This window comes from Selaginella moellendorffii, unplaced genomic scaffold, assembly GCF_000143415.4.
Source record: "Selaginella moellendorffii unplaced genomic scaffold, v1.0 SELMOscaffold_170, whole genome shotgun sequence".
Taxonomy (NCBI): domain Eukaryota; kingdom Viridiplantae; phylum Streptophyta; class Lycopodiopsida; order Selaginellales; family Selaginellaceae; genus Selaginella; species Selaginella moellendorffii.
Window position 1 is genome coordinate 67,892 of NW_003314430.1, and position 27,060 is coordinate 94,951.

The following is a 27,060-nucleotide window of genomic DNA, read 5'->3' on the forward strand; positions in this document are numbered from 1 at the left end:
TATTTCATGACAGCTTAACATTTGGGTGTTATGTTATAGCAAACAATAATAAATTAAAAGTCATAAACACTAATTAGAGTATAAAAAATTAACTTTGCATTTAGAAGCATCATCCTAAGTCTCAAGACTTTAACATTCAGATATTACATAAGACTAAATAAGTTCTATCTTTATCTTTTTGTATTTTAATTTTTTATCATTAATGCACATTCATATACTTAAAATTCGAAATACTCAAGTAATGCCAAACTTATCCTCACTCATGATCTTGATATAAACCTTCTTAGAGATTGAAGAACTAGAATCACTTTTTTTTTTTCTCATTTTTCGTATATTTGTTTATGTTTAGCTCAAGAGTTACTACAGAAAAACATAAAATCTAAAAAGCAAATCAAACAATAATCAACCACTTTTTCCCTCTTTTCTTTTTTTTTTCTTTTATTCTTTCTCTTACTTTCTTATACAATATAGATACACCAAAACATAAGCGTTTTCATTAGTGACCACTATGAAAGAGGAGGTATTATAAAACAAAATGAATTTTTGGTAAAAGATTTTAAGAAAAACAAAAAGAAACAACAAAGGCAACAAAATAAAAAAAATCTTGAAGATTATGAAAAATTTTAACAAAAAAATAACTCAATCCTATCAAAGATGGCAAAAATTTACTCCACAAACCTAAAGCAGTTACAACTAATTCAACAAGAAGTGAACTAAAACTCAAGATTTTAACAATTAAGAAAAATTTTTGATACTTAAATTTTTTTTGACAAATTTAAGAAAGATTTATTGACACTAAAGAAAGACTTCAATAAATGTAAAAGATTGATGAAACAACACAGCTGTCTTTTCAGAGATTAAAGATGTACAAGATATGAAAAGTGTCTATTTTGTGGCTTTTAAATTATGCTAAACTCTACATCAAATGCTACCTAAATAAACAATATAGTTATTGTATTATAAAAAAGATTGTTATAAAAATTAAAGACAAAAAATGAAAAAGTCAACAAAAAGGAAAACTATAAATAATGGGAATATGTGCAAAGAAAATCATATTTGGTTTGATCATTTTTCAAGAGTTTAAAGCTTGACTTAGATTTATTGAGGTCATATTTTCTTTCACACTTTCATTAACTTTTTATTTATACACAAAAAAAGTTTTTTATACCAATCAAATTAGTCTCAATAACAAGCTTTCTCAAGTGCTAGCTACAAATTAAGATTAAAATCATCAGACCATAAATTTACCAACTCATTATTAGACATAGAAACTTTGGAATACACAATGATATTACTTCAACTATTATAAGAACCAATAAATGTCACATTTCTAATAACAACATTTATTCAAGTTCATAATTACACATATCAAGCATATAATGCACATAAATGAAACCAGAGATTATACACTATACCATTAACTTACACTAACAAGAAATCTTAAGATTAAAAAACTTGTAAAGAATAAACAACCCCAACTTTATTTTCCACCATATTATAAAGAACCAACTCACCGAAGCGTTGCAAATTAAAAGATCCCCCGAAATCATAATCAAAATGATAAAAAATTCATTGGATAAGATTAAGTTTGAAATTGAGTCCAAGAGTTCAAGACCAAATCCATTATCGAGACTGAAACCAAGTCCGAGTACTAATACAAATTGTGGGGTGAAACCCTAAAGCAATCGTCTTTAGGGGGCTTATAGAGGTTCCAAAAGCATAATAGGATAGTGAGGTTAAGGACTCAATCTTAAAGGAATTGTTTAGTGGTACTTCTAAATTAAGTTAGGGTTAAGATTGAGGGTTAACAACCTCGGGTGGGAGTGAATACAACCTTGAGGAGTCCTAAAGAGGCTTTTTAAGGAAATGCTTAAAAGCAATTCCCACTCTTGGAAGGGAAAATTAACTATGGTGCTTTTGGCTCAAGTGGAGTGGTACACCACTTGAGTACCATAAGGGTCATTGGTCCTTGCCTTTTTCCAAGGGATTAAGCCTTCTATTTGGGATGGAGGTGGGGAGTTATTAGACCATTTGGCCACCTTTAGTATCCTGAACTAATAGATGCACGCAGGGCTTGGGATTTAGAGAGTCCCATTAACAAGCTTTGCATATCATGGGATGTTATAAACCTAGAAATTTAGTGTGTTTAGTTGCTTATGCATATGGGGAGTGTGACTAAACCTTAAGTATAGTCCAACTTAGAAAGGGGCAAGGGAAAAAGGGGGGATTATGAGAGAATTTTGGAACTTGTGAAGAGTTAATTAATTTTTTGTTGCTCATGCAATAAATAATTGAACCTCAGTAGAACCAAGGTATATTATGATTAATGGGAACCTTGGCAAGGGAATTTAGCTAAGGTGTGGTGTGGTGGCCGCTAGTAACTTGGGTTGGGTATTGGGTTTTCTAGGGGATGCCAATAGACTAGTGCCTGTCGGATCTGGCGAGTGGACGAGAAACGTCCCTGCCAGGGGGCAGTGTGGGCTGTTGTTCCTGGTGGGGAGAGACGGGGCAGTGTGGGCGGCTGGGGTGCACACCGCCCGAAAGGGCCAAAGTAAAGGTGGTTAGATAAACAAAGTAAACTAGCAAACTAATCAAGGAAATAGCATTTAAGAATTCTAATGCACTTTAGAGTTTAACCATAGTAAATAAGAGTATCAATTCTATGTCAATTATCATATCCACAAACATAAGAATAAGCTTATACACAAATTTGAAGAGCTCAATCTTAATCTTAAGATTTAATTTGGAGCAATTAAGTTCTAATTGTAGTCATTTAGATTGATGAAAAAGATACTAACTCTTGAGTTTATAAACAATTTCAATATGTCGATGTTAATGCAACAACACCAATTCAACTCATCATTGAAATTCCCACAACCATACTATACAACCAATCCCAAAAAAAGTTTGAGAAATCATCAAAGCTTCACAATAACAAACTCAAATAATATAAGACCATAAAGAACAATAATGCAATAAAATCTAAAAAATAAGATATAAAAATTGAAGAAATCAAAACCATGATATTTATCATTTTTAAATGTAAGATATAAAAAGACTTATGAGGACACTCAAAAATCTGCCTATCAAGATTCAAGAAAGAATCTTCAACTTAGTTCATAATTAAAAAAATCAAGAAAACCATAAACCAATATACTATGGATCAATATTCACACTAAGAAATTTATAGGAAAATAAGATAAAATAAAGCTTTACATTGGAGACTCATTATTGAGTTTTTCTAGATCTCCCACATCTACTTAAATCAAAAGCACATTTGCCAAAAAATAAAAATAATATATACAAAATAAAGTCAATTCAATCGACAAGAGACTATTAATCTTTATACTTTAAAAAATCAAGAAAATCATTAGACTTGAATTCTTTTAAGGATACATCACACCTATTGGTGTGGCCATATACAAGTTAACTAATAAAGAAATACAAAATGAAACTTGGGCAAAATAACAATAGAGACACTCACAAATACTTAAACTCTTAACGAAATTAATTTGCAAAAACTACAAGAATAAAAATTTTGAAAACCTATTTCAACAACAATATCGAGGACAAAAACACTTCAAATACAACCACTATTCATCTCAGATGTTTTAAATATCACTATTGACTGAAAAACACAAATGTTTATAATGTGGATGCGAAATATTGACACAACACAATTAAAAGTATGCCTTGAATACATTTATAACAAGGACTTGCAAAAAGAGTAACTGTAATATGCATTCTTGTTTGATTCTAAAGTTGGTAAACAACAACCTTATTGAAAACTGATCAAATTTATGAAGTTGAGTATGATATAGCAACAAAAACACCAATATACAAGATTGTGTTATTCTATATTACACAATTTTATAACTATATAACATTTACTCTAGAAGAATAAATATACCAAGGACTAAAAGACAAAGTCAAGAAAACAAATTCAAGACATTGAATTCAAGAAAGAAAATACAAGATTTTAATAGAATATTGAATATATACATATAAACTAACCCAATCAAGATACAAGAATGAAATTAACGACAACAAAAATGAGAAGATAATAGAGGACTTCATAAAACAAAAAAATACTCAAACTCAAGAAGAAATCTTTGAGAATATCATTAACAACTACAACAAAATGAATCAAATAATATAAGTAAGAGGAGAAAGTGGGCCACTGAACAAAGAAATGGTGCCAAACTCCTAAACATAGAGCTAAGGAGTGATGGAACCGGACCACGAAGCAACTCTCGAGCATATAGCCCAAGGCGCTAAGGGACAGGAGCCCAAAGCGACTTGGAACAGTCTTAAAGCAACTTGCATCCCATTACCATGACCAATATGCAAAATGGAGCCAAACGGAGTTTAGCACTATTTCGACATACCAATGGCCTAACACAAGGACATGGGTACTCCATTAGCTAATATGGAGCTAGTATGGAATGGAACTTGGGATTAGACCCGAGTTGGACATAGAATAAGGACAAGCACGCAAGCGAGAGTTAAATTATACCTCAAGTTGGTCAAACATGCCTAACCTACACACTATCCATACTATACATTTATAGCCCCCTATAATGCGCCCCCCCCCTTCCCCTTCCCCTTCCCCTTCCCCTTCCCCTTCCTTGAGGAACATAGTATTAGGAGTTAGTCTTTGGGACAAACTCGAAAGTTATTAAATATTGAATGTCCTAAGATTGTAAATTTGGACATGGGACAAACACCATTGTGTTTAGGATTTTACATTCCGTAGATGTGCCAAATAAGCAAATCTAGACACTTTTCATAAATAGTATTTGGGACCGAAATGAAACTAACACAAAAGGCATGATAGCGAAAGTGTTTGGTAAACACAATAAGTTATCATCTAGCAATATTGAGGGACCAAGTTTAATATCACGGGGGGTTTTGATATTAGCAAATGCAAGCCAATGACACAAGTTTCTCAAACTAGGTGTAAGCAACTAAAGAGAACAACTTGAAAGACAATCCATGAGGTTCAAATATATAGGGAAAGGGCCCATGAACAAAAGTGCACCCCTTTTTTTAATCGGTTAAAAGTCTTGGGATATTTAAGGTTAAATGTCCTTGGGTTTGAATAGTACTGGGTTGGGTGACCTCTTGGGAAGTCCAAACTCATGAACTTACACCAAACCGAGTATGCTCAACAAGAAACATATAGAGTTCCTACTTTATGTGTATCCAATTTAAGTACATGATCATTGACTAGTTTCTCAACTAGCTCAAGTGGGAAACTGATAACAGGTCCAGCAATACCAACTTTCTGCCATTGTGGTAGTAAGGAAAGAATATCCGAAAGAACTAGCCGACAGAATTAACCGACAGATAACTTTCGATATCCGAAGTCACATTCATAATAACCACCCACACTTGATTGGGAGCATGGGGGAGCTAGAGCTGGCTCTTGGACACTTAACCAAGCTACCCCGTTTGTCAGTCCGTATTCACTCTAGCCTTGGACTTCCCAGTGGTTATCTCATCACCTAACAGTTGGGTATAGCCTTCCTAAGCTAAACTCCAAACTAGCTCCACTAGGGTACCCCACACTCTCCCTACTATACTTTTGGAACCCCCTGCAACCCCTTGCAAGAGTTAATCTCTGGTACAATTATGAAAACTTATATATTAAATGGTGTTAGATTGTGAATCTAGAAGCAAAAACACTATTTTGTTCAAAACAATTTCTACATTCCATCAATATGCCCAACTAGCAGATCTAGACACTTTCTATAAATAGCCAATAGGACCAACACAAGCAAAAATGTTTGTCACAAATGTGATTTCAAGTATCGAAAAATACTTGTCGACAAGTCCTTACGAACACTCTCTCCTTATTGTTATGATGGTAAGAGGTCAATACAGTTAATTCCCTTTATGGTTCCCACTTTATTCGTTAATGCATGTGAAGGAACTTCTATATATTTCTTGCTGAGCATACTTGGTTTGGTTTGAGAAACTTGTGTCATTAGCTTGTATTTGCTAATATCAAGAACCTTACAATATTGAGTTTCCCTCAATATGATTACATGATAGTTTATTGTATTTATTAGACACCTTCATTATCATACCCCATGTGTTGGTCCCATTTTAGTTTTATATGCTATTTATAGTGTTGTTCCTAATGTCATTTTATATTTTGTAAGTTTCATGCTTGTCCTAAAAACTAACTCTTAATACTAAGGGTAAAAGCCCAAAATATGCATTCCTCAAGGAAAAAGGAGGGGGGCAAGGATATGAGAAGGGTCAAATGTATAGTAGAGATAGTGGTTGGAATGAATAACTAACCACTTGAGACATTAGTTTAGCTCCCACTAAATTGTGTTGCTCTTTATTCTACTTTTAGCTTAAGTTTAAGCTCAAATTCTATATTGTTTTAGTTGGTGGGCCACTAATATGTCAAAATTGTGCCAGACACCATTTTGCATGCAAGTGTTGAATACACTATTAGCCTAGTTGATCTTGGGATTCATGAAGGGAGGTAACACCTATCTAATTCTGGACAGGCCCATTCGAAATCAGGAAAACACATGTCAACAACACCATCCTTGACATTGATCATCACATTAGCATCCCACATATCCCCATGAACACGAAAAGCCACATGGCCAATGCAGTTGCCAACTTTCACCTGTGTGCACCTGCCAATGCCCAGAGCACACACAGCCTCATCCTGTCTACCTCAGGATGTCCATGCAGTGGCTTCCATCCGTCCTGCACACTTAGGTACTCCATCGTTCACCTCAAGTGTCGTGAGTAGCTGCCAAGCTTTGGCCCACACTTTATGCACATAACAGCCATATCGCTGAGCATACTTGGTGACATACTTCTCGCCATCCTGATCAACAACATAAACCCTTTTGTTATGAATCTTGGTCACTTCAGATTCCACGTTGAGTTAATGATGCAGAGGATAAGGGACTTCGGGCTTCCACAGCTGGTTCCAGCTCCTGCACATGCCAATCTCTGTACAAGTCCCACAGCCTGAGCAAGCACCTCTTTACAGCGATGCAGATCGTAACACCCTTCTCTGCCATCGGGCAATGGTGGTCTTGGATTGGCACAAAAACGGTCACCGTTAGCGGTTGATAGCAGCAGTGGCCATTCCGCCAACCCGAAAAACCAGCCCAACCTGATCAATGACAAATGCCAGATAGCAAGAGCTTTTACCTTTGGTCGAGCCTTGCAGTGATAAAGCTTGAGGTTGTCCATGGCTTCAATACTTCTCGTAGAAAAGCCTAGCTTTACTTCGACGAGCCCTAGAAGAACATCCGAGATGCTGTCACGGATGCCTAGATCCGTACTTTTCGGAGTATTCCGGGAGAAGTTCCCCGTGGACATCTCCTCCTGGACATAAATACCAATGTATCGGTGCCACAAATCGCGCAAGATGGAAATCATCTTTGACTCGCTCGAGTAGAAAGAGGACGAGGCCTTGGCAAGCCGGCAGTAGAAGTCATAGTCCTCTTCCTTGCATTGGATCGGAAATCGGCCATCCACTATGTCGAGGAACAAGCCGAAGACCGGATTCATGAGCTGCAGTGGCAGAGGTGCCGCTGGTAAAGCAGGGTGGAAGTAGTAAACATCTGGTATCTTGGCCATCTGGGCCCTTCGGACAAACTCCAGGTTGGTGCTCGAAGGGCGATGCAACTTGCCAATGTGGCATCGCATTCATCTTCATCTACATAGAGACCAGGAATGATTAACGCTACAACAAAGCAGAAGCCATACCTGCTGCCCTGCGGGAAGGAGATCATCATCTTCCAGAACGAACCGCCTGTTGCGTTCACAAGATTGAACTTGGACTCCGGCTTTCCATAGCATTCTTGGGGCTCTTTCAGGATCTCAGCCGCTGAGGACCCAGCGCCGTTGATAAAAATCACCTCCTCAATCTGTATCGAAATAACGGCATATGCTGAGGACGCATATTCTGGGCATATGCCAAGATTTAATGGTTGAGATATAACTAACCACATTGCATTTGTATTAGCTTACAGACATATTTTATTAACACTTTGGAGCTTGGCCATTTTCTAAAAGTTTGAAAAAACAAGAACTTTAAGCCTTAGAATTTACCTCAAGCATGAATTCAACTATGGCCTACATAGGAGGCTGTTAGTGGCCTAAAGCCATGCAAGTATTGACCATTGATGCTCAATCTTTTGCACCTTATCAGGTTGCATCGTGATTCACGTTGCCTAGTGTTGCAGTGGGAGGAATGGCACTCACCCACGTGCACAGAAAACGCCAGGTTCACAGCTCTTCGATTTTCTTGCTGGATTGCTTTTAGAGTGCCATGATTCTTAGCTCTCCAATCTCTTTCTTGCCCCCAGGACACTCTCACGGGATTCTCTGCTGGCGTGTAGTGGCATCATGGGTTGTTCAGATCAATGTAAGCGCAAGGAGCTTCTCAAGGAAAATCCAATCTACATTTTCATCCACAACAGCAAGTCTATCTGTCTTGTCATCGTCAACTACATTAACAGGGTTCTCACATCCATGCGGGCAGACTTGGTTGACAGTGTCCCTTCTTCCAGGTTGATCAAAACCGGCTTACAGATGATAACCGGCTTCCTGGACAACGGCACGGTGATGAAGGACTACACCATGGTGCTACAGATGGTCCTCTGGCTGCATCGGATATGTGATCAGAAAAACAGAAGAAAAACTTTGAACTTCACAGAAGCAGGACGGAAAGTAACCAGTGCAGAGCTGCTGATAAAATGCTGGCTACGCTGGGCGATGATTTCGACTGTCCGATCTGCCTCGCTCATCCTTCTGGAGCCGTTATCACATCCTGTGCTCACGTTTTCTGCCGGAGGTGCCTCAAGAAAGCACTGTAAGATGAGGACAAAGCTGAGCGAGGACGATATCTTCGCTAGGGAAACCAAAGGAGGAAGCAGATGAAGAGCCGTTCAACAAAAACGATGTAGAGGACGAGGATGACAATCCTCGTGAAGGAGTGAAGCCAAGTGCCAAGATCAACGTGCTGAAAACGAAAAAAGTCATCAAGGAGCCACTCCAAAGGGCCAGTTTCAAGTTCGTCAAGCTCAAGGTCGGCATGAGCGGAAGAGGAGTGGCTGTTCTTCTCAGCCTCAAGGTCGCTGGAGTGTGACGGCGTCCAACGTTTTCATGATTGATCCATCAACGTTAGGACGTGCATTGGCTGGATCCGACGGCCCAAAAAGTTCGGCAACTTGCGCTGGCATACGCCATGCGCAACTGCGCATCGCCCTCAAAGATCTTCTTGACGCTGCAAAACTCCCCGCTATGGAGGAGAGATGCCAGGATGCTCGTCCGAGCGCGCAAGGCATCGTCATCTTTGAATGCAATCACCTCCCTTCCTCCAGAGCCCTGGCGCTGCTGCGCTGTCGGATGAGCTCGCCATAACTCCTGGAATCCAAGCTCCGATCATCCTCACGCTCCAAATGCTCCACTATCTCTCGCAGATTCTTCCCAGTCCACAAAGTGCCCGCTGTTGATGGTGGCGACCCTGGTATACAGCGCCATCCACCTCCTGTTTCGTGTCATCGTAGCCCCAGATCGATCGATTCACGAGGAGCTCGCGGGCAAGGAGACAGGTAGCGTTTGGATGGCCGCCGCCAAAGCCCTAAACCCTCTTCCTCGAGGCGAGGGAGGAGTGGGCATGGGCGCCAGCATCAGGAGTGGCGCGAGCTTGGCGGCTACGGGCTACATTCCGCGGAGCTTGCGATCGCAGCAGTGCTCCAGCGCTAGATTCCGGATGCAGCTCCTCGCTCCCACCAGGAATTTAGGTCTTTCCAGCAACCTCCAGCAGCAGCACCATCCGCTGGAATTCGCGTCTAGCGGCAAGAAGCAAGGATCCTTGTTCTTGGTTCCAAGCACGGGCGATAACTGGAAAGCTCGCAGTGATCTTCTTCCTTGCCGAGCCATTGCCGAGGAAGAACAGAGTAAGTGTTCTAGTTTTCTTCTTGAATTCCACGAGGAGCGAGCGAGCGGTTTCTTTTCTTTGCAGTGGCCGATGCCAAAGAAGCTGACACAGCTGCCAGGATCGATGGCAAGGCAATCTCGCAAGCGATCCGGGACGAGGTTGCGCAAGAGGTGGCCAGGATGAAGAGCGCGCTGGGAAAAGTTCCCGGCCTCGCTGTTATTCTGGTTGGCAGCCGCAAGGATTCGCTGCTCTACGTGACGAGCAAGGAGAAGGCCTGCGAGCAGGCTGGAATTCGATCCTACAGCGTCAACTTGCCCGACACCGCCACTGAGGCCGAGATCTTGGAGCACGTTCACAAGTTCAATCGTGATCCCGATGTTCACGGCATCCTCGTCCAGCTTCCACTCCCAAAGGTAAGCAAACTCTCTCTCCCTCTCTTTCGATCTAGCTTTGTTCCATATCTTTGTTCTTGTTCTTTGTTCCATAGCTACTGGGGCTTGGATTGATCGAGTTATACCATCTTTGCAGCACGTCCGAGAGCAAGAAATCCTGGGAGCCGTGAGCATGGACAAGGACGTCGATGGATTCCACCCCACGAACATTGGAAGGCTGGCCATGCAAGGAAGGCAGCCTCTTTTCATCCCGTGCACGCCTCGGGGATGTATAGAGCTGCTACTGCGAACCGGCGTCCAAATCAGTGGCAAGCATGCTGTTGTCATCGGTCGCAGCAACATCGTAGGAACGCCAGCAGCGATGCTCCTTCAGGTTCCACTCTTTTTCTCCAGTTTTACTCGTTCGTGATCGATTCTTCTTTTTTTTTTTCGGCAGCGTCACAATGCAACCGTAACGGTGGTTCACTCTTACACTCCAGATCCGGCCGCGGTGACGAGAACTGCGGATATCGTCATTGCCGCGGCTGGAGTGGCTCATCTGGTGCGGAAAGACTGGCTCAAACCAGGAGCTGTGGTGATTGACGTTGGTATCAACCCAATCGAGGTATGTTCATCCCCGTTTTGGCTTTGAAGTTGAGCTGCCAATGCAGGATCCTTCCGCAAAGAAAGGCCATCGCACCGTAGGTGACGTCCACTTCAAAGAAGCGTGTAGTGTGGCGTCGGCCATCACTCCAGTCCCTGGAGGTGTTGGACCCATGACCATCGCCATGCTCCTCCAAAACACTGTAGAATCGGCCAAGCGGGCCTATGAATTCAATGGAACTTAAGCGGCTAGCAAAGTAAGTCTCGAGTCTCGCCAAAAATGAAAGTTTTGGATACAAAGAAACGTTTTACATTTATGCTATGCAAGGAATCGGCCATCCCGAAACATCACTTTGAGGATTCTCTTGAGATTAGGAAGTACATGCCTGGGACCAGCGCTGGCTGTCTCAAAGCGATCCAAAATTTGCTCCAGATCCTATGATCAAAACAAAGAGAAGACGAAGAACACTGTCAATGCCAACTTAGTTTGGATGGAAAGAAACGAGACCTTGTTTAGAAGAAAGACTGCATAAGCCGCCCTCGTAGGCTCTTGGCCATCTGAAAAAAGAGGGAACTCAACTAGCTGATTCTCTACAGCCGGCAAGACAATGGCACCACCGCTGGTTGACGGCTCGGTCGGAGGTGAAGGATCTTGGATGTAAGATCGAGAGGCTCGGTATCTCACGGGGTAGCGAAGCCGGATGTCCAGGAAGCGAGACAACAGGGAGAGCATCTGCGAGCAAAGCTCAAACTAGTTTAGAAACTCCCACGAACTTTGTGATCTAGAAGCTTTCACGACCTAGCTCGTTGCAAATCTCTGAAAAAGGAAGAAAAGAATACTGCTTACATGAGCGACGTGTCCGAGTGCTGTGGCCGATGTTTCGTACTCTCGCTTGTCGGTGAAGAGCGCGGCTTCCTTTTTGACAGGAGCAATGACGTGCAGACCCGAGATTGTAAGTGGAACGCTGTCACCTTCGCCTGTGCACAAGTCATGAAATCTACGGAGATCGAGCAAGACTTTTGCGAGTACCTGCATGAGCAAGAGGCGGACACTTCTTCTCGTTTGTGCATGGAATGAGTGGATACAAAGCAGCAACTTGCGCAGCCATGGCACGCCTTCGAACAGTGAGAAGCCCCTTGAGACGAGCAAGTCTGCCATAGCCACCATCACCAGACAAAAGCTTCTGGGCCTCCTGGAAAAAGAGAGAAAACTTGTGGACGAACACACGAGCAAGCAAGATAAATACCTGCAATCGAAACTGCGCTGCATTCAAGGATCTAGCTGCGTGAAGCAAAGAATTCCCCGACAACGCCAACTTGTCCCTGGCATCCTTGAGCTGCTGGTTTTTTTCTTCCAGAGAGGACGTCGAATCCTCCACCGCTTTTCGCCGGAGTTCCACCTTCTTGTGTAGAGATTCCAACGCGTCGATCCGTTTGAGCTCGACCAAGTTCACAGTCTGTGAGAGTAGAGTACGTCACTACTTGAGAAAAAGAAAAATCTAAGAACTTACTTCCACAAGAGTCTCGAGCTTGCGAGCGGCGGATTCCTTGGATGCGCGGGCTTTGGAGAGGAGAGTGGCGAGGCCGCAGAGACGAGCGAGGGAGTTTTCGTATTCTTCCCATTGGAAGAGCTGGGGAGGAGGAGAGGGCTTCTTCTTCTTCTCACCGTCCTCGCTGGCGTCGGCGAGTCCGAGCTCCGAGCAGCACTGCGTCAGCACGGTGGCCACCGAATCCTCCACCTTGTCCATGCGATCCACTCCCGCCTCATCTTTCCAGCATCTGGAATCTGGATCATAAACCCTAGGCTAGGTAGTTACCTAATTCTTTCGTTTTCTACTGCAAGGTAAGCCATCGAGTCTAGAACCGAGAGAAATGATATATTCTGGGCGATTGATTCAGTCGAAAAAGCACTGGTGCTCGTCTATCTAATTGTTGGGAGAATCCAAGTCTAATAGCCACCGGTCACGTCACCAATCGCACTAGTGTAGTGACTCAAAGCTATGCACCAAGGAAGAACTTTGGTTCAGAACTGGAGAGTTTTTTGTGGCAAAAATCCAAGTCCAAAAACATCGAGCTTGTTCTTGATGATCCAGTGATCTAAACATGTCAAGGGTGCCAGCAGGATGATAAAAATCAATACACAGGCAGCACAAGTAACATCACAGGTATCAGGTGACCACGTCTAAAGGCAACTTCCACAAGAGTCGGAGACCTTGCAAACACAATTGGACAAGGGTGATGGCAAAAACTTCCCTTCTGGACAACATGTCTTGGTATTGACTCTGCTCAATGAAAACCCATGTCCCAACACATTTCAATGGTGGCTCCATGGATCACGATCAAAAGTTCCACTACTACCTTTCCACAGTCAACACTGATTGGACAATTGGGTTGACCGATGTGATGGAAACATTGCAGAATTTTAGCAATACAGAACAGGCCAGCACCATTTTCACTCTGAGGTCGGCAATTGGGACACATGTAAAATGCCGTGGGAGGGACGCATCTGCTACTTAAGCGTGATTGAAATTGTTTAACACTTCATCCAAGATTGCAACTTCTGCTTCAATGGCAAATAATAACATGCCTCCTCAATGAACTGCTGGCTGTATTGGAGAAACACTTGAAGTGTGGTTTAATCCACATGGCAGATGATGTGGATAGTAATATCTTAGATGGCAAAATTTAAGAAATCTTTGGGATTCTGGAAGAGAATCAAGAGCCGGGCAGTTTGTACAACAATGGCATTGCAAAGATTTAAACATTGCAGTTTGTTAGTTCATCCTGAATCAATCATCTCAACATCTATTTGGTGAACTACATTGACTTCTATTAACTCGAGCTCAACTTGTGAATTGAGCTCAAAACCAACAACCCCAACAAATAGCCTTTATCATCTTCTCAAAAGCTAGTGTGAAGTGTGCATTGGATGAAGCCTTTCTTTCTCGAGAATGTGAGCTTGTTCAAACTGTTCAGCCAGTATGCTATTGCCTTCTGTGAGAACAATCACAAGAGATAGAGAGCTTTTCTTCCTCCATTAGTTTGTCATAGTCTTCTCTTGGTGCTGCGGCATTTGCATGCTCTCCTGTGCTTGATTTTTGGCATTATCTCATCCGTGTCAATGAGATTTCTTGAACGAATGGCCCTATGGCTTGATTGGAACTTGTTGATGGTATCAAATAGATCCTAGTCTAAAGCTGGTAGTTTGAACTTCTTAACAGTACCCAAATAGACGGTTTTTTGAAGGAAGAAAATGAGAGATGAGAGTTCTAAGCCCGAGTGTCCACAAGGCTGTCACGATTTGGGGATCACTCTTCTTGTTGAACACTGTTATCCAATGTCCACACACAAAATGAAATCCTCGTTAGAAAGGTTATGTCAGTGCTACTCACTCTCGTCTCTGCGCTCTCTTTTGTGTTGCAGGCGATTAGCACCTGGCGAGAGAGAGTCCAGGTCGCGACCAAGTTTGGCATCACGAGCCAGGTGTTCATGAATCATCTGGGGCACCCTATATAATTCCTTAGGGCCAGGGATAATGCGAGACTAGAGTGGAAGGCATGGGTCCGCCGCGCCATGGATCTGGAAAAGAGTCAGGCCTGCAGCTCCGGAGAGGCGATGAGCAGCGCCTTGTTCCTCAGGAGAAAGCCGCCGCATCTTCAGGGCTGAGAAAGCGGAAAGCGGCTGAAGAATCAGCGGCCGCAAGAGAAAAGAAAAGGTTGCAATCTATAGTAATCCAAATGGTCCACGAGAAATCTCCTGGCAGGATTATGGACTTGGCCATGAAGATGCTCGAAGGTACGGTTTGTTTTTCATTCCCAACTTCAAGCTAGTTCTCACGATACAAACAAAAAATAACAGGTCCAAAACCAATGCCACATTCAGAGACTTCTGAAGAGACTGAAGATGATCCGGGAATCGTTGAGAGAGCGTTTCAAGGGGAGTATCGGACTGTGGGGGGAGTAGACAACGTTGATCTCTTGCGTCAGAAGATTGAAGAAACAGGAACATCCTGGGTTGCAAAGAATCGGATAGCACCTGTCGTTACTCTAGTGCAGTCGAGTGGCTGGGGAAAGTCGAGGACTATCTGCGAGCTTGCAAGTCGAGGTGTGTTCGTGGTTTACTGCTCCTTTGCATCTGCCACCACTACTTACCCGCCAAGGTCTGCCATTGCGGACTTCTTCTACACAAGCGCCGTCAGGCTGCTCAGCTCGGGTTCTCGGCTTGTGTCAGAGAGCAGGTTTATGCTCTTCTGCATGCACTACTTCTCGTCGTGCATCGATGTCGCCGTGGACAAGCAGTTGGCGGCAGAGGACTTCCTGCAGGAACTAATGCTTGGAGAGGAATTCTGGCGTCTAGTGCAGGCCAAGATTGAGAGTCGACAAAAACAGTGGGAACGCCGCTATCCTGCACTTGAAAAGGTACTGCTGGAGGAGCCTAGTAGAGCGAGCAATGTCTGGGGCGCATGGGAAGATCGGGTACATCGGCGAATGCGGAATACCGACAAACTGAAGCAGTTACCGGATCCTCCCAAAGGAAAACTCAAGGTTTTGTTTGTCATGGATGAAGCTGGATGGTTTGGCAGGTGTGATGATCATCGAGCTTTTGCTGCATTTGATCCTGCAAGAAGGGCTGCCAGGCTGTTTCCAGGGACTGGAGAGGTCGTTGCCTTATATACAGACACCAACGATTTTGCTGGGAGCAATGTTGCACCTCCGTGTAGGCCGCACAGCAGCGACCGAGTAGCTGCACATGGAACGGCAGTATCACATCCAGCGTACTGCTTTTTCGCGGCACACTCACCGTCAGACACAGGAACAGGTAGCCTTCCGCTTGGCAAAGTGGAAAATCTTGGTCGTCTGGTCGCTTATGGTCGGCCGCTCTGGCAAGCACTGTTAAAGGCTAAAGGAGATCCTCAGGAGGTATTAACTCTGGCTGTCGACAAGCTCCTTGGCGGCGCTAATTCGCTCAGCAAGTTTGTGGAGCAAGGTTTTATGTTGGAAGAGGCTCCTTTGGCCATACTTGGCTGCAGGGTGTGCCTCGACATCAACCCTCAGGCCAGAGTTGTCTCTGGCTTGGTTGCGAGGCACCTGCTTAGCGTGGTGTCTATCTCTGACGACCGGGAGCATGTTTGGACGGATTGGGCCGTCGAGCCAGTGGTTGCAGCGGCTGCAGCAATGGCTTTGCGTGCGGGGCGAAAGCGGACAGGGTGGCAATACTGTCTCGAAAAACTTGAGGACGGGCTGATGCGTGGCTGGGTGGTTGATCGAGGTTACCGGGGCGAGCTTGTTGCACGAGTGCTGCTATTACTCGCAGTGGACAGTCTGCAGAAAGATGCATGGAGGTGCTTCACTTTTGACGAGCTATGCCGTGGCCTTTGCGGCACGTCGGTGTCGGATCTCAGAAAAGCAGAGCTGGGAGTGGAGGACGAGGAGAAGGGCCGTAAAAATGTGGGTGACGCCAAGTTCCTTTGCTTGCAGTTCAGGAAAACGGACATTCCACTGAAGGAGCTCACGGCAGAGAATCTGCTTGCATTTGGAAAGGCGGGTGTTGGCATTATTTGCAGTGGAGGCATAGACATTATCATCGTAGGCTTTTTCGGTGGCACGTTCAGCTTGGAGACGATGACCGCCATTCTGGTGAAAGTGAAGAGGACGAAGACGCTAGGCAACTTGGATTTGGCATATGCTAAATGTAGCCCGGAGTTTTCTGGGATGGTGGCTCTACTCGAGGTACCGTACGTGAGCTTGCTCGTGAATGTTGCTGACAGTTCCAGTGACGAACTTGGAAACTCAGAACGACAAAGCGTCAGTTTCAAAACTGGGAAACTCGTTAAAGCGGCATTAATGAAGAAGATGCCTGCAAATGTTTCGATGGGAGTGGCACTCCAGGAAACACACCCAAATTGCGAAGGTGTCGAGCTATGGGGAAAGGAGAAAGGAATGTCGTCCAGGAGCAAAAGACGTTCTTTACGGAATGTCGAGGCATGGAAACGATATTTTACTCCGGTTGATGACGATCTCCAACACATTGTGGCCATTAAAGGTGCGTTTTCTGTTGTTCTGTTGACAGTCACATTGTTTTTTCCGCAGGTTTGCAGGCATTCTCATCCAGGGACCAAGTGAAACGCCTGGTTGACATTACTCTGAAATCCACTCCAGGGATGAGGCGGTTAGAGGAGAGGAGTCAGAAGATATGTGCAGAGATGATGTTTAGCCTTGTCAGAAAGAGAAAACTGCGAAACAAAAGGTGATGATAGTTGCTCTTACACTACTCTGTAAGGAGTCTATATTTCTCTTGACGATATTATTTGTGCAGTGGCTGTCACAATATATACTGCTCCAAATTCTGGAATGTCGCTGGCTTGCATCTTTTTCAAAAGGAGGCAAGAAGAACTTATTTGACTAACATAAAAGTTTGTTCTGGCCATGGTCGTCCATGACAAACTTGATCTCCAGTGCACCACAGCAGTGTGAACATAAAGAAGAATCTGTAGTAGAGAAAAAGAAAAGGAACAAGTTAGCAAAGAACCAACAAAACAATTTTACAAAAAAAATTGTTGTAACACACAATACATGCTTTTTAAATTACTGTCAACCATCGACAGATTAATTAGCCCTTACACCCTAAGTCAATTGGCTAAAGATCTTTATTTTATTATCTTAACCTGGTGCTTAATAATCTTCCTTTTGCTAGGGAATAATCTGCAATCATATTTAAATCACCCTTGGTCACTATAGTCTTTCTCTTATAGTTTACCAAATTTTAGTTCTCCCTCTAGATCCATTATGTTGAATATTTCTTTAAAATATTTTTGCCCCACTCGTTAGCCATGAGAATCAAATCTAACTTTGATTACACCTTAAGTCAATGGTAATCACTACATTGCAAAGCTTTTTCTTTATTTTATTATCTTGACCTGATGCCTAATATTGGGGGTGGTGATCTGCTTTACGTCAACACTTTCACAGTAATTCTTCCTTAATCCTTTCTAGCTTTCCATGCGTATGTTTAAGCCCAGAGGATATTCCGTCGCGGCGCCATTGATTCCAATATTCCAATGGCGCCATTGATTCGACTAAGCCCAGAGGATATTCCAAAGAATAAATTAAAATATACAAATTTTAAATGCTGCATATTAAAGATCTAAAGCCCATTTGAAACATTAGATTTGGGCTTAAACATGAATGACTTTAGATCGATTGACCGTACACAGAAAGGCTAATCCTTCGAGGCTAAGCTCGAAGAATTCATGATATGAATCGTGAAGTGGATTTAAGAGCCATTCTCGTTTAAATTTCTAGGCAAAGAAGAGCTTCACCACAATGCAATTGCTCTGTGCGTAAGGATTTGACATTCTTTTCTTCGCGTTTCAGGTCACAAAAACACTGAGCTGAAAGTGTATGGAGGTGAATACTACAGGTTTGTGATTGCCTTCTCTTGCTCTGGCTAGAACTCACGTTCTACCGATACAACATCGAATGGAAGCTCCTCCGAAGAGGCTAAGCTATATGCCTTCAATTTCGTTTTTACTTCGTTTCTCGACTAACAAAAGATCTCTTGAGACTAGATTTTAAATCAAAATGTAAGATAAGATGGATATAAGATGGATGAACACAGGCTCTTTTGTTCTATTTTCTGGACCTTATTACACGCTGAAGGTTGGCTGTTTGTAGACATCTGTAATAACCTGGTTAAACATTTGTATGTTTGCCGTCGCGAGTGGAGTTCCAAAAAACTACCTCATGGTGATCATTGTGGGAGCAGCAGTCCAGGCCATTGTGCTGCTTATTCTACACCATTAAAAAGTTCGCCCACTTCGTCCAAAACGTTCTATGGTTGTAGAATTAGTGAAAACATAAAGAAAAGCGCATGAAAATGTTACAGTAAAGGCACCCCTTGACCTCACCAATGGAAGAAAATAAGTAAGCATTTCGGTAAGGGGAGAGGGAGAATCTGTAATGTAAACTCTAGGCGAGACGCAAAGCACGAAGAACACTGAGAAAGTTCTCCCACTTAAGGAGATCGCCTGCCCTAGCTAAATCAAAGAGAGAAGAACTCAGATTCGCCTTTTCTCAGCCAAATCGTCGCAAGCTCTCAGTGGTGTCAACGTATCGGCTATCGCTTGATGCGAAGACCACGATCATCAAACTCACAAGACTTGGATTGCGCTGATTTTTTGTCGAATCATCACCGTTCCTGGGCAAGAACAAGGGCACTTCCACGGGGGAGAAAACCAAACTCGCTCCTGCCCATACCTCCTCGCCATCGAAATCATCTTTGCTGCGAGATCGCGTCACAAAAAAGGCAAGACAGGAGGTACCAATCGATCATCCCACGCCGCAAGAACAGGGCATCAGACTTAAACTAATGAGCGTAGAGGAGCCCTACCAGGGACGGCCGAGATTAAATCACTGATCCAACGGGCACGATCTCTTATGTCGTTTAGCCCAGATTAACAAAGTTGAGAAGGTTTACCAGCAACACAGTCAATGGCGCTGACTGGAAATTGAAATTTGACTGCCCAGTCAAATAAATAGTGTGCGAGGATCCGGAGCGTGATCACGAAAATGGCTCATGGAAATCTCTCCTCGCTGCCGCCACTGCTGCTTATTCTCATTTCTTCCTTGGTGATCTTCTCATCCCGCGCTGCCGATCCCGATCCAGCGCAGGATTATTGCGTCGCAAACGTCGAGCTCCCGCTGCGAGTGAATGGCTTCACTTGCAAGCCCGAGGTCACTCCGCTCGATTTCGTCTCCTATCTCCTGCGAGAGCCCCCGAATCCCACCGCCCTGGAGAACAATCGACTGGGTTCCATCGTCACGCAGGTGAACGTCCAGAGTTTCCCGGGGCTCCACACCCAGGGCCTCTCGATCCAACGCTTCACGTACGCCCCCGGCGGCGTGATTCCTCCCCACGTCCATCCCCGGTCCTCGGAGCTGCTCTACGTCCTCCAGGGAACGGTCGTGGCGGGGTTTGTGACCACGGACAACCGGCTGTTCCAGGCGACGCTGGAGCCCGGCGACCTCTTCATCTATCCCAGAGCTCTCATCCACTTCTCGGTGAACACGGGCGAGACGCCGGCGCTGGCGATCGCGAGCTTCAACAGCGCCAATCCGGGCACGGCGCTGCTGCCCAACGCGCTCTTCGCGTCCGTGCCCGTGCTCCCGGCCGCGGTGCTCGCCAAGACGTTTGCGTTGAGCCAGAGGGTCATGGAGAGCTTACGGCTCGCATTGAGGAGCATTCTAACCTAGCTAGTAGCAGTAGCAGTAGTGATCTATCGATTCTCTGTCGCGATTATCTACATCGATCGATCGATCCATTCGTGCTTTGAATTTAAATTTGAAAGGTCTTTTCCTAATAGAATACCCTTGGGTTTGGAAAAGGCTGGCGGATAGGTCGCGCTTCTTCGAAAGATGCCAATGTTTTGTCTCGCAGGGAAATCAGTGTGATCAGGGAATATCTATCCTCATCAGAGGACGTCAAAGATGACATAGTCCACATCGAAATGACGAACAACGAGGGAGCGCTGAAGGGCACTGTTCAAGTCAGTCGCTGACAAGGCGTTTGAGGTGCTTGAGGCGGCAAGGACGCGTGAGCGTGAGCGTGAGGCGGAGGCGGCAGCAATAATCAGTAAGTTCCTCTTCTTGCTCGTGTATTTCGGTCTCATGTCGATTCTTCCGCGTGAGCAAAGCTCGTACTTGGACTTGGAAAATGCGCATCAGAATGATGGGAGGATTGTGACAGTCCAGCACGCCATCTCTGGGAGCACGAAGCGATACTCAGTGATGCTGAAGTCGGGCCGGTTGCTGCAAGGAACGTCCGAAAGCTCCTCACGAACCTACGGGCCGACATCGAGCGCCACGCTAACTGCTGGCAAATCCGTCAGTGCGTTCGGGAGCCGGATGACTCCTGCAATGATCTCGTCTACCAGGATGCAGCACGACTGGTAGTCGGCCACTGTACCACGCAAAATGTTGACATGCACAACTTCACAAAGTGCTGCCGGTTCCAAAGGAACAGACTAGCAAGATCAGCGGCAGGCGACAGCACCTTACCTGACTTCGCTATTGGCATCGTCCAGCCGGCCATGGTGGTATCGACTAATGCTTACGAGTGGTGCGACATCTACGTGGAGTTCAAAAACGACGAATCCAAGCTTGCTGAGGGGTGTGGCCAGGTTCTGGATAGGGCAGAGAAGCGCTGGAAAGATGCTTGCGCCAAGAAGAAGGTGGCGTTGGGTGGTGTGTCTACAGGCAAAGATCTATTACCTATGGTCGTATTCACAGATGCAATTGTCGGCTCTCATGTTGTCAAAGGTGTCAGGTGGAGCTTGGAAAGTGATGGAGCCGCAGGTGTGACACCAGGAGTGGTGCATGTGGATAGTTTGGCGCTGCCGGAGCTCCTCTTCCAGATCTTCTGTGCCTTGCACTTTTCCAGCAGATGTTTCACCATGAAACCAGGAGCTGGCATTCCAAAGCTGGAGCCTTCCCACTCATACAAGGAGAAGTATGTCGTGCGGTCTGATTCAGGCGAGATATGGGAGCTAGAGCTCGTCCACACGTACATGGACTTCCTCTTCCGCGGGGGCTGCTATTTGGTTCGGTTGGATGGCAGCAAGCAGCAAGTGGTGCTCAAGCGAGGCCCATGCAGTCGGTCAAGTGTGCAGCTGAAGGATTTGGTCTTCCAATTGAGCTCTTCAGCCAGGTTGAGAATGAGATCCGCGTTCGGGAGGTTCTGGCTGCCAGTGGATGCAAGATCAGGATCCCCGAGATTCTGTAGTCAGGCACGGCTTTACAGCCGTTTGGCTGGAGAAACTGCCCGATCGTGCTCATGAATTACGTTGGTGAATCGCTACACAGCAAGACGCTTCCTATCCGGGACGCCGCCAAGATGGGAGCTAGCCTGCCAATCCCAAAGTCGAGAAGGTGGAGCCGCTCCAAACCAACTCCTTGCTCGCGGTAAGCAACGTTCCTGGAGCTGATGTCTCTATGGATTATCTCCCGCTTGTGCAGATCCAGCACCGTCTCCACCGTGATTTCCTCGGACAATGGTGGTAGCGTGGGAAGCAGCTCTGTCAAGGACCTGGAGTTTGGCTCCATGAACTCGGTGTTGGGCAACAGCGTTGACGCTTCAGCGGATCTGGAGGGCATTCTGTATACGATGGTAAAGGTGGCCGGGATGGATCTGCCGTGGTCGACTGCTGCGCAGGAGGAGGACGAGGACTTGGTGGTTACCATCCGGCGCCAGGTGTTGGACCAGGGCTTCCTTGCGAAGCTCAAGGAGCCCCTCTTCAATCAGTTGCAACAGGCAGTGTTCAACGTCCGCCCTGATGTTCCTTCACCATATGATCATTTCCATTGTCTAGCCTCTAAATCTCCCGGCTCGCCCCTGCTCGCCAAGACGTTTGCATCGAGGCAGAGGGTCATGGAGAGCTTGCTGCTTGCATTGAGGAGCATTCTAGTAGAGTAGTGACCAATCGATCCTATCCATTCATGATGCTGTTTGAATTTAAATTTGAAAGAACTTTCAACGACTATAGAGAGGAATTAGGGTTCTTGCAATGTCGCAGCTAGAACGACTGTGTCTTTGGCGATGGCGGGCCTTGGATCGCTCTTTTCAACATCTAGAAGCTGGTGAGGAAGATTCATCGTCGCAGCGCAAATGAATCCCACGCAACAAGCTCGTGAGCGGCCGGCCCTCGCCATCATCTTTCTGTGCTCGCCCCAAATTTCGTCGCGGCGAGCTCGAGATGGAAGATCGATCGAGAAATGGGGTGGAGCAGCCGGTGATCGGGCAGGATAGCAACAGGAAGCTCCGGATCTTGAGCATCGATGGCGGTGGAATGAGAGGAATCATCCCAGCCCATATGCTGGCCTACTTGGAAACGGCTCTCAAGGAGAAGAGCCACAATCCAGACGCTCGCATCGCCGATTTCTTCGATCTGGCGGCTGGAACCAGCGTTGGGGGACTCATTGCCGTGATGCTCTTCGCATCATCCGACTGCCGCGATGATCAAGACGAAGAAATCTCCTCCTCCTCCTCATCGTCCACGGGAGATCATCAAAACCACGGTTCTAAGTCACTACGTCGGCCTCTCTTCACGGCCGCAGAGGTTTGCACGTTCATCTCGGACAGAGGCAAGGAGATTTTCAAGATCCCATACCCGCAGCGAGTGTTTGCAAAGGTCCGAGGGATCATGACACCCAGGTACTCCACCAAGTTCTTCGAGAGAATCCTCAAGCAGCACTTGGTCCGAGGTGGTGGCGATGGCAGAGATCTCACACTGGATGACACGCTCAAGCCCATCGTCATTCCCTGCTACGATCTCACAAACGCCAGCGCCTTTTGCTTCTCGCGAATCTCCGCCAACTTCAAGCTCTGGGAGGTTTGCCGGGCTACCACGGCGGTTCCATCGTTCTTCAAGCCCATCCACGTCTCGTCCGTGGATGGAAAGCACGAGTTCACGGCAGTCGACGGTGGCCTGGTGGTGAACAATCCCACCGCCGCGGCGATCACGCATGCTTTGCACGACAAGGCTCGCTTCCCGGGTGTCCGAGGGGTGGAAGACATGCTCGTTCTATCGCTCGGCACCGGACAGTTTGATCAAACTTACCGCTACAACAAAGTGGAGCGGTGGGGAGCTTTCCAGTGGGCCAAACCCATTGCCAAGATCATCATGGACGGAATCTCGGACATGGTGGATCACACGGTCAGCATGGCGTTTAGCAAGCACCGAGAGAATTACGTGAGGATTCAGGTGGGTTATCTATCGTTGAGAGTTTGCTTTGACGAACGACTAAAGTTTGTTTGCTTTGCTTCCAGATGTCTGGCTTGCCGGGCAAAGCTCTCCTCGCAATGGACGATCCAAGCCAGGCCAACGTGAAGACACTAACCGAGATTTCTACTCGGCTCTTGGACCAAAAGAGCTCGGAACACATCCCGTTTAACGGGCGAAGAGTTTTGGAAGAGAGTAATAGACAGAAGCTGGACTGGTTTGCCGAGCAACTCGTGGCAAACACTCCATCGTGATCGATTGAATATAGTTTCTTATATACAGGATCTTTCATATGCACAACGATGAGAAGCTTTTTACACAATCTACAGGGCTTGGGCGGTACTCGAGCATGCCTCCGCGCTAGCAGCAGCCATGCGAGGTACGTCCACTCCTTCGTTGCAAAGATTTGCAAACGCTCTCATGTGTTTCATGCCATACTGTCCCAGCAAACCACAGCTCGTCTCGAAAGCTTGCACCTACAAAGTCACATCATAGAGAGAAGATCATCGAAAAGATCACACAAAGTTCTCGAAGAACACTTGCCAGCGATTTCAGGCACGTCCAATCGTCCACGAGCGCGAGGCCGGAGCCCCGGACGGTGCTTAGAACTTTGGATGCCGCAGCCTTGGAGCCAAACAGACGCTCGCCAACTTGGTCCACGCTCTCGTCGACGTGCTGTCTGTGAGCCAAGGCGTTCATCATCCTCTCGCGAGCTTCTCGTTTGGCACTTCCATCCTTGGCTCGGCGATACTACACTCGACGAAACGATGCAATCATCGATCTAGAAAAGAAAAGTTCTTCTCTTCGTACCTTGCTCCACAGGTGTAGCAAATCCGCATCACGCTGGCTAACACCATTGGCACTGCTCGGGATGATCAAGTCGCCATTGCCATCCGCGATTGCGGGATCAAAGCCCAAGAACATGGAAAGCGGGTTAGAGTTGAGCTCCACGTCGCCGTATTGCATTACGTGTGATCCGGCCTCGTAAGTGTTGTGATTCGAGGTTCTATCTTTCACCTGCAAGATCGAAGTAAATACCAAGAGATCCCGATCGATTCAGCAAACTCACGTCTAGATACTGTTGAAGTAGCGTCTCCCTCTTGAGATTGTGAACTTCGCTGTTTGGAAGAGAGATCTCGTAAGCTCAAACGTCAAGAAAACTTAGAACTTTAGAAGAACCTGTCCTCCATCCAAGCGACGCTGTAGAGATCTCCCAAGCAAGTATCATACTCGGGAGGAGCCGAGGGTAGCATTCCAGGGCAGTAAGTTCCCCAGCTGCTCTCGATCGCGTTGGAAGCGGTGGTAACGTAGAGATCCAGTCCCAGTGGAAGCAATCCCTCGACCATGCTGCCACTCTCGCAAGCCTCGATATATATCACCTAAAGTTGGCAGCTCGAGTAGTAGCATCTTCTTTAGCTCACGACGAACAAAGAAAGAACAAAGATGAAAAGATCTTTACCATTTCTCTGTAGCCTCCGGATGCGTGCTTCTTCTTGATGACGTCGATGAGATCATTTGCGTAGAGATTCGACTCTCCGGGCATTCCTGTCAAGCACGACAAGCTAAGTTGTTTGTCTTTCTCGAGTCTAGAACAAAGAAGGAATCACCGAGAACTCCAGGGCCTCCGTGATCCGAGTAGAAGAGAAAGACATGATCTTCCGGCCCGCTGCTCACGACTTTGCCAGTTCCGCCGCTGGTGGAATTCTTGTCCCCGAGAAGAACAGCCAGGAAATTCTCGGCGGTCACGGCAGCGCCCGTGTAATCCTGGCCACAGAACAATCAATCAATAACGTAACTTCCAAGAAATCCGCGAACAAGTCAAAACTCCTTCACCTTTGGAACTCCGGCATAAACGTCGGATCCTTGGGGATGATTGATGATCGTTCCCGGGCGAGGATTGTCCGTGTTGTTGGCTATGTCGTCGAACATCATCACCACAATGTTTTCCTCCTTGAGACCATTGCTGCGCAGCAACTGGTATGCATGGCAAACATCCGCCTAGAGGAAAGCGCAGTTTGGAAGCAAACAAGAGCAAACGAAGAACTTAGAACAAGAAGGAAGCGAAGAACATAGAGAAAGAAAGCGATGGAAAGACTCCTCTCACCTGGTGCCTGTAGTTGCCAAACCCGGAAGATCCAGCAACTAGCAGCGCCCACCTCGTCCCGGACGCAACGTCCTCGCTCGAGGGCATGCGAATTGGATTGTGGGCTGCGAAAAAGTCCAGTGGCCTGGCCACCGCCACCGCCACCGCCACCATCGCTAGAACCAGCCACAGGAAGAATCCCACTCCCATGACGACGATCTCTCTCGAGAAAGAAAGAAAGAAAGAAAACCGAAGGGTTACGAGAGAGCTTGAGTCTCTCTCTCTCCCTTTATCGTGAACAGTAAGAGAGCCCACCTAGACTCCCAAAACTCTAGCCAAGACTGTCGAGGAATCCATCCACGTCGGCCTTGATGGTGCTTAGATCCGCCTCGGCGCTCAAGCTCAGCTTGCCATCGCTCACGCTCACCAGCACCTTGGCCTGGAACGCGTTGGCGTAGGCATTGGGATTGCAAAACAGCTCGAATCCCACCTCCTCGCCGCCATCGCCACCATCGCCACCATCGCCAGCGCGGTATGCAAACTCGACGCTCTTGAGCCTCTTGGGCCGCCCTCCTTCCTCGTGCGCCTGCTGCTTCTCCCGGAACGTCTGGATCAGTCCTTCCATCGTCCCGCTCAGCGCTCGCGCCTTGTCCATCGACATCGGCATTGTGATGGACGTCTCGCCAACGTGAAGCGTCAAGCTCTTGGACGCGATCGTCGTCGTCCCCGCGGCTACCAAAACACACTAAAAATCCCACCTTTGCCTCGAATTCGACATCTCACCTGCGCTGGGATTGCCGTTGGAGCTCGAGCAAGCGATCGGCAATGCGGTGTGCCTGTGTGACAAGAACACTCTCGGAAGAGCAACCATGCCCGCCATAGCCATTGTTCTTCCGGACCACAAAAACTAACAAAACCCTCGATCTTCTTCCTCTCTATCTTAGCTCCAAATGGCGGCAGCGATCAAATGGGACGATGGCTTCCCCAAGCTGGATCTCGACTCGTTTAGCTCCAAGAGGAAGCGATCGCTCAAGAGATCCTCCAAGAACAACTGGCTCCAAAGATCGCTGCAGTGGATCGAGGAGAGGAACCTGGGGCCGGGCGGCGGCGCTGGGATCGGGTGTGGAGTAGGGCTGGGATTGGGCGTGACGGGATCGCTAGGACTGGGCGCTGGATCCTGGAACGACCTCCGTGTCATCTTCGGAGTAGGCGCCGGGTGTGGCGTTGGAATCGGGTATGGAATCGGGCATGGGCTTGGCTTTCTCTGGGATAGGCCACCGGGACCATCGCCACCACC

At 46.3% G+C, this 27,060-nt stretch overlaps 4 protein-coding genes and 1 long non-coding RNA gene across 5 annotated transcripts; 2 read left to right on the plus strand and 3 right to left on the minus strand.

The window, feature by feature from the left end:
* Positions 1-9,323: 9,323 nt before the first annotated feature.
* On the plus strand, positions 9,324-11,166 carry LOC9638487 (bifunctional protein FolD 2). The gene is made up of 5 exons (XM_024667373.1): positions 9,324-9,950; positions 10,016-10,344; positions 10,460-10,696; positions 10,760-10,927; positions 10,974-11,166. The coding sequence occupies exons 1-5, from the start codon at positions 9,503-9,505 to the stop codon at positions 11,148-11,150; spliced, it is 1,359 nt and encodes a 452-aa protein (XP_024523141.1). The 5' UTR covers positions 9,324-9,502; the 3' UTR covers positions 11,151-11,166.
* An 8-nt stretch (positions 11,167-11,174) lies between these two features.
* Positions 11,175-12,750, minus strand: LOC9638469 (UV radiation resistance-associated gene protein). Its single transcript, XM_024667374.1, has 6 exons — positions 12,417-12,750; positions 12,153-12,362; positions 11,936-12,098; positions 11,753-11,883; positions 11,414-11,638; positions 11,175-11,341 (listed from the first exon to the last, which is right to left on the minus strand). The coding sequence occupies exons 1-6, from the start codon at positions 12,651-12,653 to the stop codon at positions 11,225-11,227; spliced, it is 1,083 nt and encodes a 360-aa protein (XP_024523142.1). The 5' UTR covers positions 12,654-12,750; the 3' UTR covers positions 11,175-11,224.
* Positions 12,751-18,384: 5,634 nt separating this feature from the next.
* LOC112343616 lies at positions 18,385-19,290 on the minus strand. The gene is made up of 2 exons (XR_002991336.1): positions 18,645-19,290; positions 18,385-18,582 (listed from the first exon to the last, which is right to left on the minus strand). It is a non-coding gene; the product is annotated as an uncharacterized LOC112343616 (long non-coding RNA).
* Positions 19,291-22,475: 3,185 nt separating this feature from the next.
* Positions 22,476-23,966, plus strand: LOC9638470 (patatin-like protein 6). The gene is made up of 2 exons (XM_024667377.1): positions 22,476-23,662; positions 23,728-23,966. The coding sequence occupies exons 1-2, from the start codon at positions 22,655-22,657 to the stop codon at positions 23,932-23,934; spliced, it is 1,215 nt and encodes a 404-aa protein (XP_024523145.1). The 5' UTR covers positions 22,476-22,654; the 3' UTR covers positions 23,935-23,966.
* On the minus strand, positions 23,882-26,660 carry LOC9638471 (vacuolar-processing enzyme). The gene is made up of 10 exons (XM_024667376.1): positions 26,547-26,660; positions 25,785-26,495; positions 25,514-25,678; positions 25,288-25,444; positions 25,140-25,225; positions 24,860-25,059; positions 24,750-24,798; positions 24,491-24,697; positions 24,224-24,430; positions 23,882-24,156 (listed from the first exon to the last, which is right to left on the minus strand). The coding sequence occupies exons 2-10, from the start codon at positions 25,971-25,973 to the stop codon at positions 24,004-24,006; spliced, it is 1,413 nt and encodes a 470-aa protein (XP_024523144.1). The 5' UTR covers positions 25,974-26,495; positions 26,547-26,660; the 3' UTR covers positions 23,882-24,003.
* Positions 26,661-27,060: the final 400 nt, after the last annotated feature.